Source organism: Enhydra lutris, unplaced genomic scaffold, assembly GCF_002288905.1.
Source record: "Enhydra lutris kenyoni isolate GAN:26980312 unplaced genomic scaffold, ASM228890v2 scaffoldscaffold46, whole genome shotgun sequence".
Classification (NCBI taxonomy): Eukaryota; Metazoa; Chordata; class Mammalia; order Carnivora; family Mustelidae; genus Enhydra; species Enhydra lutris.
Genome location: NW_019154130.1, coordinates 14,292,942 through 14,309,696, shown reverse-complemented (window position 1 = coordinate 14,309,696; position 16,755 = coordinate 14,292,942). Strand labels below are relative to the sequence as shown.

Sequence of the window (16,755 nt, the reverse complement as noted above, 5' to 3'; positions counted from 1 at the left end):
AGCTTCCCCCTTCCTGACTCACTGGTTCAAAGGAGCTCAGTTTTACGGGCTCCTTAGCAGCCTTCCAAATGCTACGTGCAGACTGGGTGGGTCAAGGGAATGTCCCTCAGCTGCAGCTGCCCCGTCACTCACCCCAGAGTACCACAAGGACGTAACCATTTTCAGTGAGTGCTGATATGAGATAAAGACTGAAAAAGCACTGTGCTGAGTAAACCTCTGAAGAGTTCCAGTCTCTTCTCCAAAAGACGGAAAGAAAATCAAAGCTTCCTCCAAGTGCACGTCCCGTTATCTTTACAAAGCTTTATTGAAACCTGTACGTCAACGTGACAATAATTCAGTTTGGAAAACAGTAACAAAAAAAGGGTATCCCAGACTCAGGTTTACCAAATAAATACTGGAAACCAGGGAGCTCGTTCCTCCATCTCCCAGCAGGAACACAGGGTGTAACAACAGCTTCTGCGGACTTGGGGACAGGAACCTGTGCTAATGGGCACATCTGCAGCAACTCCCTGGAAACCACGCCGAGTGTAAAGAGGTTTGCTTTGGTCCAAAGGATGTCTTCCCGACACAAATTTAGAAGGCCGCTGAGAAGTTCTAAATTCCTTCCAGAATAAGCAAGAGCAAGTGCTACTGCCTTCGCTGCTAAGTAGAGATGGAGGGCCTGAGCAAGGCGGCCAGGATGGGGTAGGGTGCTTCTCCAAAGTTTTCACGGTAACATGGTCACCTTGTTACGATTAGAATAAAAAGCTGGACAACACTCCAGCTAACAGTGGTCAGTCCTCAGATCATCTGGCTTAATGGAGAAATATGGCAGTGATTTTCAGTCTGTTCTGAAAACAGATTATTGCTGAATACAGTTCACATCATCTATATTCTGGTTGGGGTGGTTTTAAAATTGCCCTAAGGCCACAGAATCAGCCACCTCTGGTTTAAAACGAAAGTACTTACTGCACATAAGCATAAGAAACAATTGTCAATCTTCACCTGGAAATCAGACAGGTTCTAATTTCTATAGAGATTACACCTCCCTGGAGCAGAGAACAGGAGACGACCTCTTGCTTTGATTTCAGAGGACCCGTTGTTGCTGTCAGCTCCAGGCCTCGAGAGGGACAAGGGGATGGCCTCAAAGACACTTCTGATTAGGTATTTTGTGTGGCCTCAGTCCCGGTTTCCTGGGTTTTACCAGCAAAGTGGCTGGGCTTCATTTTTGGCTTAAGAAGCATCTCCACGACCAGCTCAGAGGATGTCTGTTCAGAACTGCACCTGTCCTCATGCACCGTGGTGTGGGGGCCCCAGACCTTCTGTGTCCCCTCACTCTGTTCTCCGCTCCAGTGAGCCCTGAGGCTCATAGCCACTGGGGGCCAAGAGGACTGTTCCAGACAGAGGCGCTGTGGGAGCTGCCACGCCTGGAACAAACCTTCCAGCAGGACTACGGCGGGTATGAAATGTCTGGTAAAGAGCGTGAAATGAAAACTTTACAGTCCGTTCCCTCTAGTGGAAAGCATGCACGCGTGGAGGCTGGGGGTGCACACTGTTCCCTGGGGACCACCGCCGGCTCCCAGCTCTTCATATGGGCTTGTATAACAAGGTGGTGACATACTTTTTCTTGTAACGGTGGGTCGCGCTGAGCACCATCACTCCATCCTGAGGAAGAGGGTGGAAATTATCAAAGGCAGGACTAAGTCAAGGGCTCAAACTTTAGTGTGTGTGTGTGTTCGAGAATCTTCAAAGGGACTTAATAAAGAGAGTCCTGTTCTGCCTTCAGAACTGGAGCCTGTGGGTCTGCATAAGGGCCCAGAAGCTGGTAAGCACTCCTTAGGTAAGTACTCCAGGTAATTTTGTTGCTAGGGGGCCTCAGAGTACACCGAGAAACACAGCTCTACCAGCGACAAACATGTCATTACCTTGATAGAGAGTGCGTAAAGGTGGTTCAACATGACGTGGTTGGGCTCAGGGAGCAAAGCCGGATCACACTGTGGGGGCAACAAAAGCAGACGGTGAGCATTTAGGATTTGGAAATGAAGAAGGTTCCCCCTTTATTTCACAGCAGTGGGTATCCAAAGGAAAGAAGCAGGCTCTCATGCCCCTTTCTGCTTAAGCTGGGCAGTGAAAGGATCATCTAAGAGGACAGATGAGGTCAGGGGGGTCATGCCTCATTGCTTCAACTAAGGGCAGCTCCCTGTATGCCTACTGGATGCACTGGTATGTGTCTTGGTCAGGCTCTACCTTGGCCTCTAAAGTGTGGGTCAAGGCTCTGTCCTCTTATAGAAAGGGAGGCAGGAAGAAAGAGCTGTCCACTGAGTGCATTTTTAGAGAAAGCAGCAAGATAAATCTGTACTAAACATGCCCGAGCAGTGGACTGCAAGCTCCTGTCTATATTCAGGAGCACAAAGAATGAAATGGATAATGAGGGGGGCGGGGGGGGGGGGAGAGTGGTGTCTCCGGGGACTGAGCCATGGCTGCTGTGGGGGGCTGCGTGCACACACCTGGGTCGGCTCTGCAGCGCAGTGCATGTGTACTCACTTGTACATGGCCTCCAGAGAGTGTCATGCTCACTTCATCACCTCAGAAACATGTGAATTTTAGGGGGTGGCTTGGACAAAGCACAAGAACACCCAGATTCTTGGGAATTAGGGCCGTGCTGCACGTATCTACTTTAACGGAATGGAAAATTAACAAGGTAATGATGGGGTGCTCTTCAGGATCCAGGAGATTATACACTTCTTTTTATGTGTAATATCAGGGAAAATGTAGGTTACCCAGATTCCCGAAATTTGGATCCAGGAGCACTGATGTTTTTGAAAACGATGTGGTGATTTCGATTAGATTCTAAAACGTGGGGCCAGAGGAGGATTTCCATTCAGTAGCTTACTGAGAAGGGACGGCTCTTTATTTCATCATGATTTACAAGAGGTAGGGCCGAGACAGGAGTGAGACACGGGAAGACAAGCTCAGAAAGGCTCTGTGTGATGGGAAACCAGCACCCACACTTGGGGAACAACTTGCTTGTAACCCATTTCCACAGCGCGGGGTGGGGGGTCCCCCAGCAGTTAACACCGATGGGCAACCCGGAGACCTTTTTATCAACTGCTTTCCAAGAGGTGGTCAGAAAGGGGAGCCTTGGAACACGAACATGGAGGACGGTGCTGACAGACACCTGTGTACTCACCGAAATCCCCGTGTCCTTGTTTAGGATGACCTGAAGCAGGTGTGGAGGGAGAATGGGTGGGGCTTTAAACCGTTCTTCTGGTTTTGAGACATAGGGCTCCTGATGGTAGGGTCCTGGTGGGGAGCTGGACAGCTCTGTTGGGACATGATGACAGGATATTTACATTGAAAATTATGAGTTTTAGAAGCAGTCTTGTTGAATTTGTGGCATCATCTAGTTTTCCTTGTCCCCTCAATAAAGATTTCTATTCCCTTGAAGAATATACAAGCCCCCCTGGGTGAAGAGCAGAGGCAATGAGAAAACCCTTCTGAAATCTGGGGGACTGGCGTAACATTCAGCAGCGAGCTCAGATGCCCTGGCAGCAGACAGTGGTGGTGGCGAAGCTGGTGATTCCGGGTCAGATTAACAAGGAGGCTGCTCACAGAAACCCAACCCGACACGCCCCTGCAGAATAATGCTTCTTGCCTTGGGCTGGGCTGACAAATACCGCAAAGAAGCTCAGGGCTTCAAGTGAGGCTTAAGCAGCCAAGCCAAAGGTCTGAGCACCACCAGCCAGAATAAAAAAGATAAAGCAGCCTGTGTACACAGACTGGGTGGCAGAAACAGGTTACACAAGGCATGGGCACATTTCAAAACTAAAACCAAAAATAAAAAATTGAAAACCTGATCTCTACAGGTCCTCTGACTCCACCACACTCAGGTTCCTCTCAAACTCTTGCTTGAGTGTCTCGATTACACAGATATGTTAAGAAGCTTCTAGAAGGGCAGTGTTTCATAAGATTAGAGACAGCTCACTTAGCAATGCTGGGCCAGCTGGAAGGGACTGAGAGGTTGTTCAAAGGACACCTGGGGTGGGTTCTGGTCGCCTGACCCTCAGGGCCATCCGGAATAAACCTGATGCACTCTGGCTCTGCCAGTTCCCTTGATGTCATTTTCTAGGGTACAGCTCCCTTCACACGACCCAACCAGGGGACAGTAGGAAACAGAAAAGCATTAAGTGCAGAAAACTGAGTCATTAGGAGTAAAGATGTATTTTAAGAAAGTGAGTATCTAAATACGAAATCCACACAGAGCCTGATGCTGGTTTGCTGGCAGTGAGGGGGCAGTGTTCTTTCCCCAGGTGGTCTATGCTGCAGAAACTTGAATAAAAGCTTTGGTACGTGGCCTCATGTTACAGTTACAGTAACAAGGGGATATCTGGGCATCTTCTCCATCCCCTAATTCCCACCTATTGAAAAAAGGAATAAATGACTGCTCGAAAAGATTAGCTAGCTAGCTATCTAGAGACAATGCTATTTTTGGATTTCCAATTCCTGCTCAACAAGCTGGCTTTTCAGCCACAGCAAGCCCGCCATGGTCGATTTACCGCTGTGCTTTCTGAACTGATAAAGAGTAAGAGATCCTGGTGGCAGAAGCCCCAGGCCCAGCCAGGTAACAACAAAGAATCATCCTGTAAATGGAACTGAACCCATCGTGTTAGATTATCAGGTACAATCCAGGGCAATCTTTTTGCTGCCTCCCACAGGGGTCTAGGAATTATTTAAGCCCCTGCGAGAAGGGGCAGTGAAGCTGGCACGGACACTTTAGATTACAACACACCACTGCCTCTGAATTCCACGCATTATGTTTCTTCCTGTGGATTTGGATGGAAAGCAATTTACTGAAAGCTCGATGACTGGCTGACTCTTGGGAGATGGTAAAGTTGTATGAGGCTGGTACTGAGCAGGTCACACAGTTAGCCTGTTCCCTGTGATGAGCCTCCGTCTCCCCCAGAGGGATTCTGAGAAGGTGCTAATACACCCCATGAGGTCACGGAGGTATCCGATTATCACCTGTCAGGCTGAAGCTCTTTAGGCAGGCACCCCGAGCAGGTCGGGAGTGGGAGGGAGCCGGCAGGCTTTCCCTGGGCTAGCTCATCACCAACCCAACACAACTCTCCAGGGCCTCATGGGCCCTGCCCCGGGCACGAGATCAAGCTCTGGCTCTGTCAACACGGTCTGCTCTCTGCGGCTAAGCAGACCTGCCAAATACTGAAGATGACCAAAAAAATGACTTCCAGCTCCCTTGGGGCTGGATTTCAACCACCTGACCTGACAGAGTTAGGAATTACTTTTGTGGCTCCTGAGGGAGCTACAGACACCCACCCGACTGGGCATCAGCTTGAGCTCAAGAGTGAGAGGCAAGAGAAGGAAGAGGATTTCTGGACTGCATGGCCCCCACCTGCACACACGTGGTATAAAATAACTGTGTTCATACCAGACACATCGGAGCACTTTTGGGAATCCACCATTAAAGCATCAAATACTTCAAAGTCAGTTTTCTTCACTTGAATGATGTTGTTAACTGTGCCAAGCTGGCTGGTTACTATTGGCTGGGAAGAGACAGACAGGCAGAAATCATAATGTGGAAGGTCTCTGGAGTTATTCTTTAGAAAATTTAGACTTCCTGGCTGGAAGGTCTCATCCCCGGGCTAGCCAATCTGCTCCTCTCCCTCAAGTCTGCCCGTACATCTGACAATCGGCACTGCTATCTAGCTCAGCCACACACAGGGATTTTTACCGGCGGGACAAAGGGACCTGGCCTAATCGATAAGGGAAAGTGGTCTGGTTGGATTGTGCAGGCGGGCAGAGGACCAAGGGCGGGTGGAAGAGTACCTCAGAAGGGTCGTGTGTCCACTGACCATCCACAAAGAACTTGTACTGATGCTCTCCTTCAGGCAGGTCCAGGATGGCTACGAAGTTATTGTGGCTGCAATGAAAAAGGAAACGGGATTTTAGCTGGGTGAGCTGCCCTTCTAAGTTTACTGATAAAATCTGCCATCAAACAAAACCCGATCTTTCCCTGCGAAACCAAGAGTCCAGCTGCGGAGGAATAAACACTTTTAACCACTTGCGACAAGTCAGGAGAATGATCCCAATCTAGAAAAACTGTAAGGAAGCAGCAATGCAAGGGGTTTCCTGGAGGACTCACGTTGCTAAGTACAGGAATAACCCGCCTTCCCACCATCAAAAGACCCACAATCGGGCACGTGTCTTTTCAGCTTGCATGCAAAACACCTCTTGCTGAGGAGGACAGCAGCTCCAGGTAAAACTGAAGTTTTAGTCTTTGTCGATCTGCCTTGGGCAGGAGATGGGACTCATTCCAAAGAATCCAGATAGGTCTCTAAAGAAACCTGCTTCCCTACTAAGACAAGATTCCAGGAAAGCTCTCGGTTTTGTTCCTCAGACTTAAAAGGACTTGTAACTATGCTGTTTCCCTGCTATTCTGACATCAGCCCTGGGAAAGCACGTGGTCTGGGACAGGATTCAGGCCTGACCCAGCAGGGGACAATCTCTCCCTCTGTTTCATCAAGAACACTCACTAGTGAAGATGCTTTCTCAGGGACAGCTTGAGAAGGATGTCCATGCTAGGATTCCTGATCACACGTTTTACTACGGTCTTGCTAATGACATCTACAGAACAGGTACCTTCCAAACAAAAGTAATACACAGAGAGGCAAAGGCAGGAACCTCAGAGATGATCTGTCCAAAATTCCCTTCTTACAGATAGAAACACTGGGACTCAGGTGTCACCAAGAGGTTAGCCCAGCCAATGCGGACTCAAATCCTGGTCTTAAAGATTCCCAGCCCAGGGCTCTCTCTCCACTGCACGGGGAATAGATTTCTTTCTGCAGGAGGAGTCCTGCCTAAGCAAACACACAGCTGCATGCCTGAAGTCAAAGATGTCCAGGAAATACTTGTTACTGAGAAATATTTTCTTCTAAGTGTGCTCTGAACCTAGAGACTAACTGGGTGTGAGATGGGAACCCAGTGAATTATTAAGCAAAATTATTTTCCATTCAGCATCCATTTTTTTTTACTATTATTTTTTAAGATTTTATTTATTTATTTGTCAGAGAGAGAGATCACAAGTAGGCAGAGAGGCAGGCAGAGAGAGAGGGGGAAGCAGGCTCCCTGCTGAGCAGAGAGCCCGAGGCGGGGCTCAAACCCAGGACCCTGAGATCCTGACCTGAGCCGAAGGCAGAGGCTTTAACCCACGGAGCCACCCAGGCGCCCCTCAGCATCCATTTTATAAAAACATCCTTTTCTACTCCCCGTTTAGAAACCACAGAATCCCTGGATTAAGACAAGTAAGTGAATGCTGTCCAGGCAGTTACCTTCTTGTGAGGGGAAGTTTACTCCAGTTGTTGAAGGACCCAGATAAGTAAACTTCCTTTCCGCCCCCCGTCCATCGAAACACTGTCGGCCGAGCCTGCGCAGGGGCTTTATCATTCACATCCAGATCATGCTGCCAAGCCAGGAATTCTTCCTTTTCTGGAGCCTAGAAATGGAACAGTTTACTCAGGGACAGGAAGCCATTCGCGAGCTCCCTACAATGGCCAGTCACCCTGAGGTAGACGATTCATCCTAAAGAGGCAGCGATTACTACCTACGTTCATACTCAAGCTCATTAACTTAATGGCTGGGCCTTGGTTCCTCCACTAGGAAAACAGAGATAACAAAACGAACTATTTCTTAGCGTTGCTGTGAAAGACTGAGAGGGCCCACGTAGACTGCTCTGCATGCTGTCTGACACATACTACTTAATAATTATTAGCTGTTAATACTGTTGCTATTAAAGAGATCTACACCAAAATTTTTAGTAGAAACTACAGAACTCGCTTGCAAGCAGGTGCAATGACTTCAAGACCAGATAGATAAATGTCATTTTCTCCCCTTAATTCACAAGATTTGAAGTACACGGACATTTGTTAAAGACAATTCCAGAGCTGTCAACTTGAAAACGCACAAATCCAGATTCTGAGGGAAAAAAGTATCTGAAGTGCTGTCAAGGCACTGGGAAGAAAAAGACACAGAATGACCCTCCGTATGGCAAACAATAGCTTCCAAGCACGGGAAGTGATGTGTATCTGAGGTATTCCAAATCAGGAGAGAAATAAACACATGCAACTCTAGGGGAAATATATGTGCTTTTGATCTTTTACATATTTCCTAGTCAGAAGCCAAAGATGTTAAAAGAACAGGAGCTGGAGGCTGGGGGAGACCTTTAAAGGTATCAATGAACGAGCTTCTAAGACCTTCATTTCAAATACTGACCAGTTTGTCTTTTTTTTTTTTTTTTAAAGACTATTTATTTGAGAGAGAGAGCACAAGCAGGGAGGAAGGAGAGAGGGGGAGAGAAGCAGACTCCCTGCTAAGCGGGGACCCTGACATGGGATTTGACTGGGACCCTGGGATCATGACCTGAGCCAAAGGCAGACGCTTAGCTGACTGAGCCATCCAGGCGCCCTGACCGGAGTTTATCTTAAATGATGCCTGCTTTCTTTAAGACTGAACAAGATCTAGAGATCAAAGAATAACAGACTGGAAGCACTTGCCACTGAGAAGGTGATAACTAACCACAGTCAAAATGGTCAATTAGTGTAGCTAAAATAATCCATGACTTTTTGGGGAGTATAGGGCATTCAATCCAGTGTCTCTGCTCCATCATTTCAGTAACTTCTGAGGAAGTGATAATGGACACTATTTAAAATCATTGTCCCCAGATCCCTGTATGCTAACCGTCTCTTGTAGGAATTTTGGAACAGCAACAGAACAGACACTTCTGGAAGAGAGTAGTTTGGTTTTTATGGTGTCTTAAATAGCTGTCCTGGGCCACAATTACTTCTGGGGGAAAGGATACCAAGTCACCCGGGAAACAGGATTCCAAAGTTCACTTTGCACACAGGTCCTCAGGAACGCAACAAATTCAGAAAGCAAGTGCATATCCCAGGACATAAGCCTCAGTAAAAGACTCTTTAGTTAGACCTAAAGCCAAGATCCAAGTGAGGATTTAAGATCATAATGTGATCACCAAGCCCAACATCTGAGAAAATATATGAGTGAAGGTGGAATGAGTTGCCAGGCAATTAGCCTAATGGGCAATGATGAGTAATACACAGGTACAAACAGAGAATATGTTGGGCTGGGAGACACCTTGATTTTTCCAAAACCTACTCTGTTGCACTGTCCTTAAAGGATCAGGTCTTCCTTTCTTAGGATCTACCACAACACTTATCAGCTGCCAGAACCACTAAGTGGTTCTGGACACCAGGTGTGGGCCCTGGAGCTGGAAACACAAAACCCCATCAGGTAGCTAAAGGGCATATGGCTGAAGCAGGAATCAAGACTTATCTTCAAAGTTTTTTTTTTTTTTGTTTTTTTAAAAGATTTTATTTATTTATTTGACAGAGAGAGACACAGCGAGAGAGGGAACACAAGCAGTGGGAGTGGGAGAGGGAGACGCAGGCTTCCGGCTGAGCAGGGAGTCCCACGCCAGGCTCAGGCAGACACTTAACGACTGAGCCACGCAGGCGCCCCAAGACTTATCTTCAAAGTTTTGATGAATTAAAGCAGACTACGGTAGGATCTCCAAAATTTGGCCTGCAAAAATGTTTGCTTTGGTCTCTTTTAAATCTGAAGCCATATTTACACAATAGGAGAGAAAACGTGAGTAGCACCTGGCTGCCCCCCTTTCAGACTGACACTTTGCTCACCCCCTGACCTCCAAAAGCGGATTGAGTTTTCTACATCTGCTCTTAAGTACCTGGTGAACCAAAAATTTCAGTTAGAATGAAACACCTCCGGAAACAGCAGTCAGCTGTGTAACTCTCCTTTCTGCTTACACACATGCTCTGGTTTATCTCCAAAATCGACAACAAACTGCAAAGCCAGATCCTACAAGAAGTGTCAGTCTTCGTAAAGGTGAGGAAAAATTTCTCAAAGCAGTGAAACTAACTATACCTACGAGGAGAGCAGAGACTGAGGCTCACCTGCAGCTAGCTCAACGATCTTAAGTAATTAAGAATTTGAAACGCTGTCCCAGAGCTGCTTTCGCCTTAATGATGTTAAACTAAATCAGTTCCTCCTCCCTCGGGGTGACTTTCTCATCGGTAATTAGACACAGGTTCCTGGATTACCAAGAGGGCTCTTACAGGACCATCTGGCTTTTTAAGTGCACGGAGTTACGGATCACTTCCTTCCCACTTATGCTGAGTTTTAGAGGGGATGTGGCGGGGGATCTGGGAGAGGTCTCCTCCCCTCAACATGAGTCAGGGGAGCCGGATTCCCCCACCCCCTCACCTTGATTTCCTCGGAGTGGAAGAGGTCGGCGTCCTCGGGGCTGTCCATCAAGATCTTGGGCCTGTCCCCGTCCTTGGTGCCCCCCGAGCTGTCCCTCCGCGGCGTCTTGTGGCCGCCATGCCGCTCCAGCGCGGCCCGCTCGCTGCTCGTGTTGCCCATGGCCGGGGTCTGCGGGGACACTTGCAAGCCGGACGGTGCTTCGCTCCAGGAAAGGGGCAGGGGACTACGGCAACCGGCGGGTCACACGGACCCCGGGAAGGAGTCGGAGCCCCGAGTGCCACTCCCCTCGGGCGAGGGGTCCGGGCCGGTAGCCGGTCCGAGGCGGGCGAGAAGGACCAGACCTGTTATCCAACCGCACTTAGCCCGAGAAGCCCGAATATAACCCGACACTTTCCCAACAACTCCCCCACCTCTTAGCAACTTCCGCTTCCGGCGCGTCTGCGAGTCAGTCGGGATCCGGGGTGGGGGCGGCGGGGGCGGCCGGCGAGGCCGGCGAAGCTCATTAGTCTAATTCGACCTCAGTTCCGCTTCCGGTCTAGATTGGCGCGGTCGGCGCTCCCTGAGGAGTTGGCTGCTACGACCGGACCCAGGCCAGGCCGGGCCGCTGACGGCCGACAGGGGGCGTGCCAGCGCGCGGGCGGTCTGGGCCCCTCCTCCCGCGCTGGAATGAGTGATGTCATTAACTATTTTAGCTATCTTTGCCCACTTCCACTTGGTTCCGTACTCGACAGCCAAAGAGCTCCTTTAAAGTGCTGATCTAATTAAGAGACTCATCCTATTAAAGCCTGTTAATGCGCTAGCTCCCACGCTTTTGAGTGCCTTAGAGGCACCGACCGCATAAAATGCACAGTCCCCGGCCCTAATCCCTGGAAATTATGATTCCGAAGCTCTGTGGAGTGGGGTCTGCATTTTAATAAGCACTCCAGGTGATTCTGATGCAAGTAATCTTGCAGGTATTTGAGGAAATGGCAGACCGTAAGAGTTCTGGAAACTTTTCACTAGTATTGGGGGTATAAAATGCTGGAGTTATTAGTGTATTTTTTTTAAAAATTGAGCGCACAGCCTTTTGATAGATAATTTTGTAAGGCATTTTATAATCACTTTGGGCACATCATTCTGTATGACATTATTTAACCTATTAGCGTTTGTCACTTATTGTGGCCAGTTCTTTAGCAAGAACTGTGTACACACTGTGGTCCTAAAATATTCTAATTTTGCTGTCAGTCTCTGTTGTGTGTGTTTTTTTTTTTTTTTTTTTGTGGTGGTGGGACTTTTTTGTTCTTGTTTTTTGTGTTTTGTTTCATGCATATCTCAAAATGTTTTGTATTTGCTGGGCCAGCTCATGCATTTTGTCTACTGAGCCAACATTTATTTGATTCCTACAAAGTGCCAGGCATTTGCCAAATAGGTTGAAGACAGATGACTGACAAATGGTCTCCTGGAGGGGATTTGGTAGTATCTATCAAAATAAAAAATGCACCTACATTTTAGTGCACAATTTTACTTCCAGGGAGCTTCTGCAGAAATATACGCATACCAATTATATGGATGTGTGTTCATTTGCAGCAGGGTCTCTCATGCCGTATTACATTAATTCTAAGATGCACTTTTTTAAAAATACGTATTTTATTTCACATTTTAATCTATCTGAAACTAGGTGCTTCTAACAATCAATGAAATCTTAGATTTGATGAAATAAGGCATGAAAAACCACAAATGTTTAAAACCCGTGTCAACAGAATGACAAAATGAATTAAATAGATTCATTTTATAGAATACTGAGCAACTTTAAAAAAAGGAGGAAATAGAATTCTGTGGGTAACTATGGAGAAGTGTCTGTGACATTCCAAATCCCAAAGTAAGTGGCAGAAGTCTAGAGGATAAGAGCATGAGCCCTGAAGTCAGTCTGCCTGGGTTTAAATTCTGGCTTTACCACATTTGTAACTACCACTTTGGCTTTCTCTTTTGTGAAACAGGAAATAAAATAACATCGACTTTATAGGCTTGTTTTGTGAATTAATTGAGAACATGCACGGAAAGTGCTTAGCATAGCACCTGACTCAGTAAACATTCAACAAACGTTAGCACATTTATTGGCATCATTATTCTTGTGAATGGAAAGTTCTGGAAATATATATAACACGCTGTTAATAGTCGTCCCATCTGGGGAGAGGAGTGGGATTGGAAACAGGGCCAGATCAAAAGGGACTTTCTTTTTTGTTTATTGCTTGAATTTTTTTTCTACTGTGAGGATATACTATCTTTGTAATTTAAAAATGAATCTTTTTAAAAAGACAAAAATAGATAAGACAAGATTCCAGCCCCAAAGGAACCTACAGAGTAAAAGGTGGAAACAGATTCACAGAAAGGCAAGAATTCAGGTAGGCAAGGGGTTCTACTGGTGCCCAGGAGGGACTTAAGCCAGGCCAGTGGATAACCCTAAATATCTTCTTTGAGGTGTTTTTCTTGTTCCCATTAGGCAGTGAGGAAGCCATGGCCAGGAGGACGTTGAGCTTTGGGTTCTCTTAAAAAAAACTTATGGATCCTTTATCTGAGCTATGCACATGCTTTCGTGCATGAAGAAAACTTCAATACTTCTGCTCTGGCTCAGATAAGATAACCTGGTAAAAGCATGGGTCCCAGATGTCCCCACTTTCCCATTCTCTCTCTCCATGCACACTCAGAAGAAAGACCACATGAGGACAACGTAGCCATCTACAAGCCAGGAAGAGAGCTCTCAGCAGAGCTCGAACTCGGCCAGACCCTTGATCCAGGACTTTCCACTCTCCAGAACCAGGAAAAGTAAATTTCTGTTGTTTAAGCCATTCATTCAGTCTGTGGTACTTTTTTATAGCAGACTAAGACAGACTGTAGCGTGTGTGAGCTGTTGGGAGAGAGTTGTAAGCTTGCTTTTTATTTTTTTATTATTTTTAAAAATTTATTTATTTGACAGAGATCACAAGTAGGCAAAGAGGCAGGCGGGGGTTGGGGGGGGCTGAGCAGAGAGCCTGATGGGGACTCCATCCCAGGACCCTGAGTTCATGACCTGAGCCGAAGGCAGAGGCTTTAACCCACTGAGCCACCCAGGCACCCATAAGCTTGCTTTTTAGTTGGTCTACCTGGATTTCTACCAGGCCTTCTGAAATTTGCCTAGGTGATGTAAATAACACTGACAATGTTAGCAGACCTGTCCATCTTTTTCAGTAAACATCCCTGTGTTCTCTCCCCACTGAGATGCAAATGTCATTGTGACAGAGAGATAGAATGAGTTCATTCTGTGGTATTGGACCCACAAATATTTGTGGAGAGCCAATTTATGCTAGGCTTTGTTTTGGGTGCTGGGGATCAAGGAATAACAGAACAGACAATGTTAATCCTTTTTGCAAAGCTGAAGGGCCCTGCGTGGCAGATAGATACATAAACAAATACACAAATATAAATAAGCTGGATAATTTCAGAGTGATTACTACTGTGAAAGAAACAAATGAACTTATGTGAGTCCTAAAACCCTGCTTTAGATGGAGTTGTCATTGAGGACCTCCCTGAAGAGGTGACAGTTCAGTTGAGACTATAATGATAAGAAAGAGTCAGATGGGAGAAGAGTTTGGGAGGAGCATCTCAGGCAGAAGGAAGAACGCAAATGCAAAGGCCCTGAGGTGGGTATGAGTTTTACATGCTGGAGAAACATAGAGGTGGCTGGAGTGAACTGGAAAACAGGAGGAAAGGCTTGATCCTTTTGGGCCTTGTGGTGCCAGTGAAATTTCTGGATTTTACTCCCAATTAAGTGGGAATTCAGGGGAAAGTTTACGTGTGGGAGTCATGTTATCTTATTCACATAAGGATTGATAAATATTTGGTAATATCATAGAGTTTGGCTATAGGGCTGAATCTTACGAATGAGCTGATTATAGAAAAAAACACAAGAGTTGTCAGTTTTAGAAGTGTAGACTCCCAGGGAAGAGACCTTAATGGGCAAATAGCCTCTTTTTGTAACTTGTGGGGTGTCTGGCAAAATTCTATTTCTTGACCTGGGTGGAGGTTATAAAAGCATTTTCCTTGTAATAATTCACTAGGCCACACGTTAATTTTGTGTGGTTTCCTATATCTTTGTTTTATTTTCAAAAAAATTGAAATTTATTTATTTTCAATAAAAAATTTTTTTTTAAGGGTGAACTGGACCTAGAGGGAAGTAGTGCCCAGCTCAAGGTAATACATCTTTCTTAATAAAGTTCAGCCAGAGTCTGCTGCCTTTCAAAGAATTTTGAAGGAATGGAGGAGAAAAGGATGTATATTGCTTCCCTTTTCCAGGAAGATGATTGAAACAAACTAAAGCAGTTTTCGGGCAAAGATTCAACTAAGGTGGGAAAAAAAAAAGGAAGAAGAGAAGGCTGTATTTTTCTAATTTAAATGTGAGCTCCTGAAAGAAAAAAAAAAAAAACTAAATAAAATGAAATGTGAGCCCCCAGGGATTTGAGGATCAGAGTTTGATAATTCCTGTAACATGCATCCTTGATGACCATTGGACCTCATCTGCAGAGGGCGTGTATACCCAAAGTTTCCTGCTGGAAGCACACATGACTCTGTCTCAGAACCTTCTAGGGCACTCTTGGCATGTGCAAATGGGAGGCCAAAGGGGTCACAGAGTGGATAGCTTGTGAACGGTGCTCACCAGTGACAGACAGGAGTTAGTGGTTAGATACCCCAGCTCCCTTGCCCACTGGGTGAGACAGCTCTAAGATCTGTTCCATAGAGTGTCGATACAGAGGTCCTCAGTGGAACCCAAACCTAATTGCCCAGTGCAATAATGTGATTCTAAAGGCGCACTAAATTTGTTGGCTTCCTTCCTCTCTTTCCTTTGTCACTTTTGGGGATCATCTCCTAATTAAATACTCAGACCCACCTTCCAAATAATAACTTATACAAAAATTCTGGTTCAATCTCTTGGGTTACAGCTGAGGGAGTAAAGTTGCTTGCTGAGTTATACTAGTGAGTGGCTGTCAATCATCACCACGACCCACCCTGTGTCCTGATTTCTGGTCCAGGGCACTGATATTTCATTCTTTATGATCTGACAGACCACACAGGCTTTAAAAAACATTGGATTGGAACATACCATTCACAATAACAAAAACAATGCATAATAATTTGCAAATATTAATTTTGCAAATAATTTGCAAAATCCACAATAATAATGCAAACGTCCATCAAGGTAAGAGTGGAGAAACAAACTGTGGGGTAATCCATACAGTGGCATATTACTCGGCATAAAAAGGAAAGAAGTACGGTTGACCTTTGAACCGCTGGGGGCAGGAGCCCCGCCCTCGGCCCCGCCCTCTGCCCCCGCCCTGTTGAAAATCCAGGTATAACTTTCTACCTGCGCTTTTTTTTTTTTTTAAAGATTTTATTAAAAAAAAAAAAAGATTTTATTTATTTATTTGACAGACAGCGATCACATGTAGGCAGAGAGAGAGGAGGAAGCAGGCTTCCCGCTGAGCGGAGAGCCCGATGTGGGGCTTGATCCCAGGACCCTGGAATCATGACCTGAGCCAAAGGCAGAGGCTTTAACCCACTGAGCCACACAGGCACCCCTTGACCTGCCCTTTTTTAGTCCACCAATAAGCCCGGGGGTACTCGGAGGCGGCTCCTGCGTGCCTGGCCTCAGGTTGGCGGTGTCTACAGGCTGGTGGCTTTGGCTTGGTAATGACGTCACCTGGAGGCACAGGAAAGCTGTCCCCCTCTGCTTGGAGGGGCAACACCAGCTGGTGGCCTTCGGCTGCTGTGGCGACATGACGACATGTGAGCGCTTGCCTCCGCCAGGCTGCAGGGTTGCGACCACGTGTAGGAGGGGACGGTGACTGGTTCGGCCCCGAGTCCCAGCGCCAGGAGGAGAAGGGGCAGCGAGGGGTTCGGGGCTTCCTGCCCAGCCCCATCCCTGGTCGCGTCCCTCCGCTTCAGCAGAGCCTCCAGCTCACAGGCCGGGGTTTTCCACCCGAATGCCCCCCACTCCGTCATCAGCGCAGGGGCGACCTGCAGCCCTGCCCTGGGGTCCTGGCCCCGTGGCTGCTGAGGGCATTGGCGGGCCTTCTTGGGGACTCAGAGGGCAGCAGGTGCAGTCTCTGCCAATCACCTTGGATTGGGTAGCTGGAGACCAAGGTGGGCGGTTGTAGATAAATGCCTTGTGGCTTTTGCTGTTAACTCAAGGATTAGCTGTACTGACACAGGCTACAAGGAGGATGAACCTTGAAAATTTTATGCTAAGTGGGAGCATCTGGATGGCTCAGTTGATAAAACCTCTTCCTTGGGCTCAGGTCATGATCCCAGGGTCCTGGGATGGAGCCCTGTGGTGGGCTCCCTGCTCAGCCTGGATTCTGCTTCTCCCTCTCCGTTTGCTGCTCCCACTGCTCCCTGTGCTGCCTCTCTCAAGTGGTTAGATGAAATCTTAGAAAGGAAGGAAGGAAGGTAGGT

The 16,755-nt window shown here is 47.0% G+C and overlaps 1 protein-coding gene across 1 annotated transcript; it reads right to left on the bottom strand.

The window, feature by feature from the left end:
- Nucleotides 1–280: 280 nt before the first annotated feature.
- LOC111156531 (protein kinase AMP-activated non-catalytic subunit beta 1) lies at nucleotides 281–10,696 on the bottom strand. The gene is made up of 7 exons (XM_022517487.1): nucleotides 10,291–10,696; nucleotides 7,326–7,489; nucleotides 5,824–5,917; nucleotides 5,426–5,540; nucleotides 3,170–3,303; nucleotides 1,905–1,973; nucleotides 281–1,644 (listed from the first exon to the last, which is right to left on the bottom strand). The coding sequence occupies exons 1-7, from the start codon at nucleotides 10,447–10,449 to the stop codon at nucleotides 1,567–1,569; spliced, it is 813 nt and encodes a 270-aa protein (XP_022373195.1). The 5' UTR covers nucleotides 10,450–10,696; the 3' UTR covers nucleotides 281–1,566.
- Nucleotides 10,697–16,755: the final 6,059 nt, after the last annotated feature.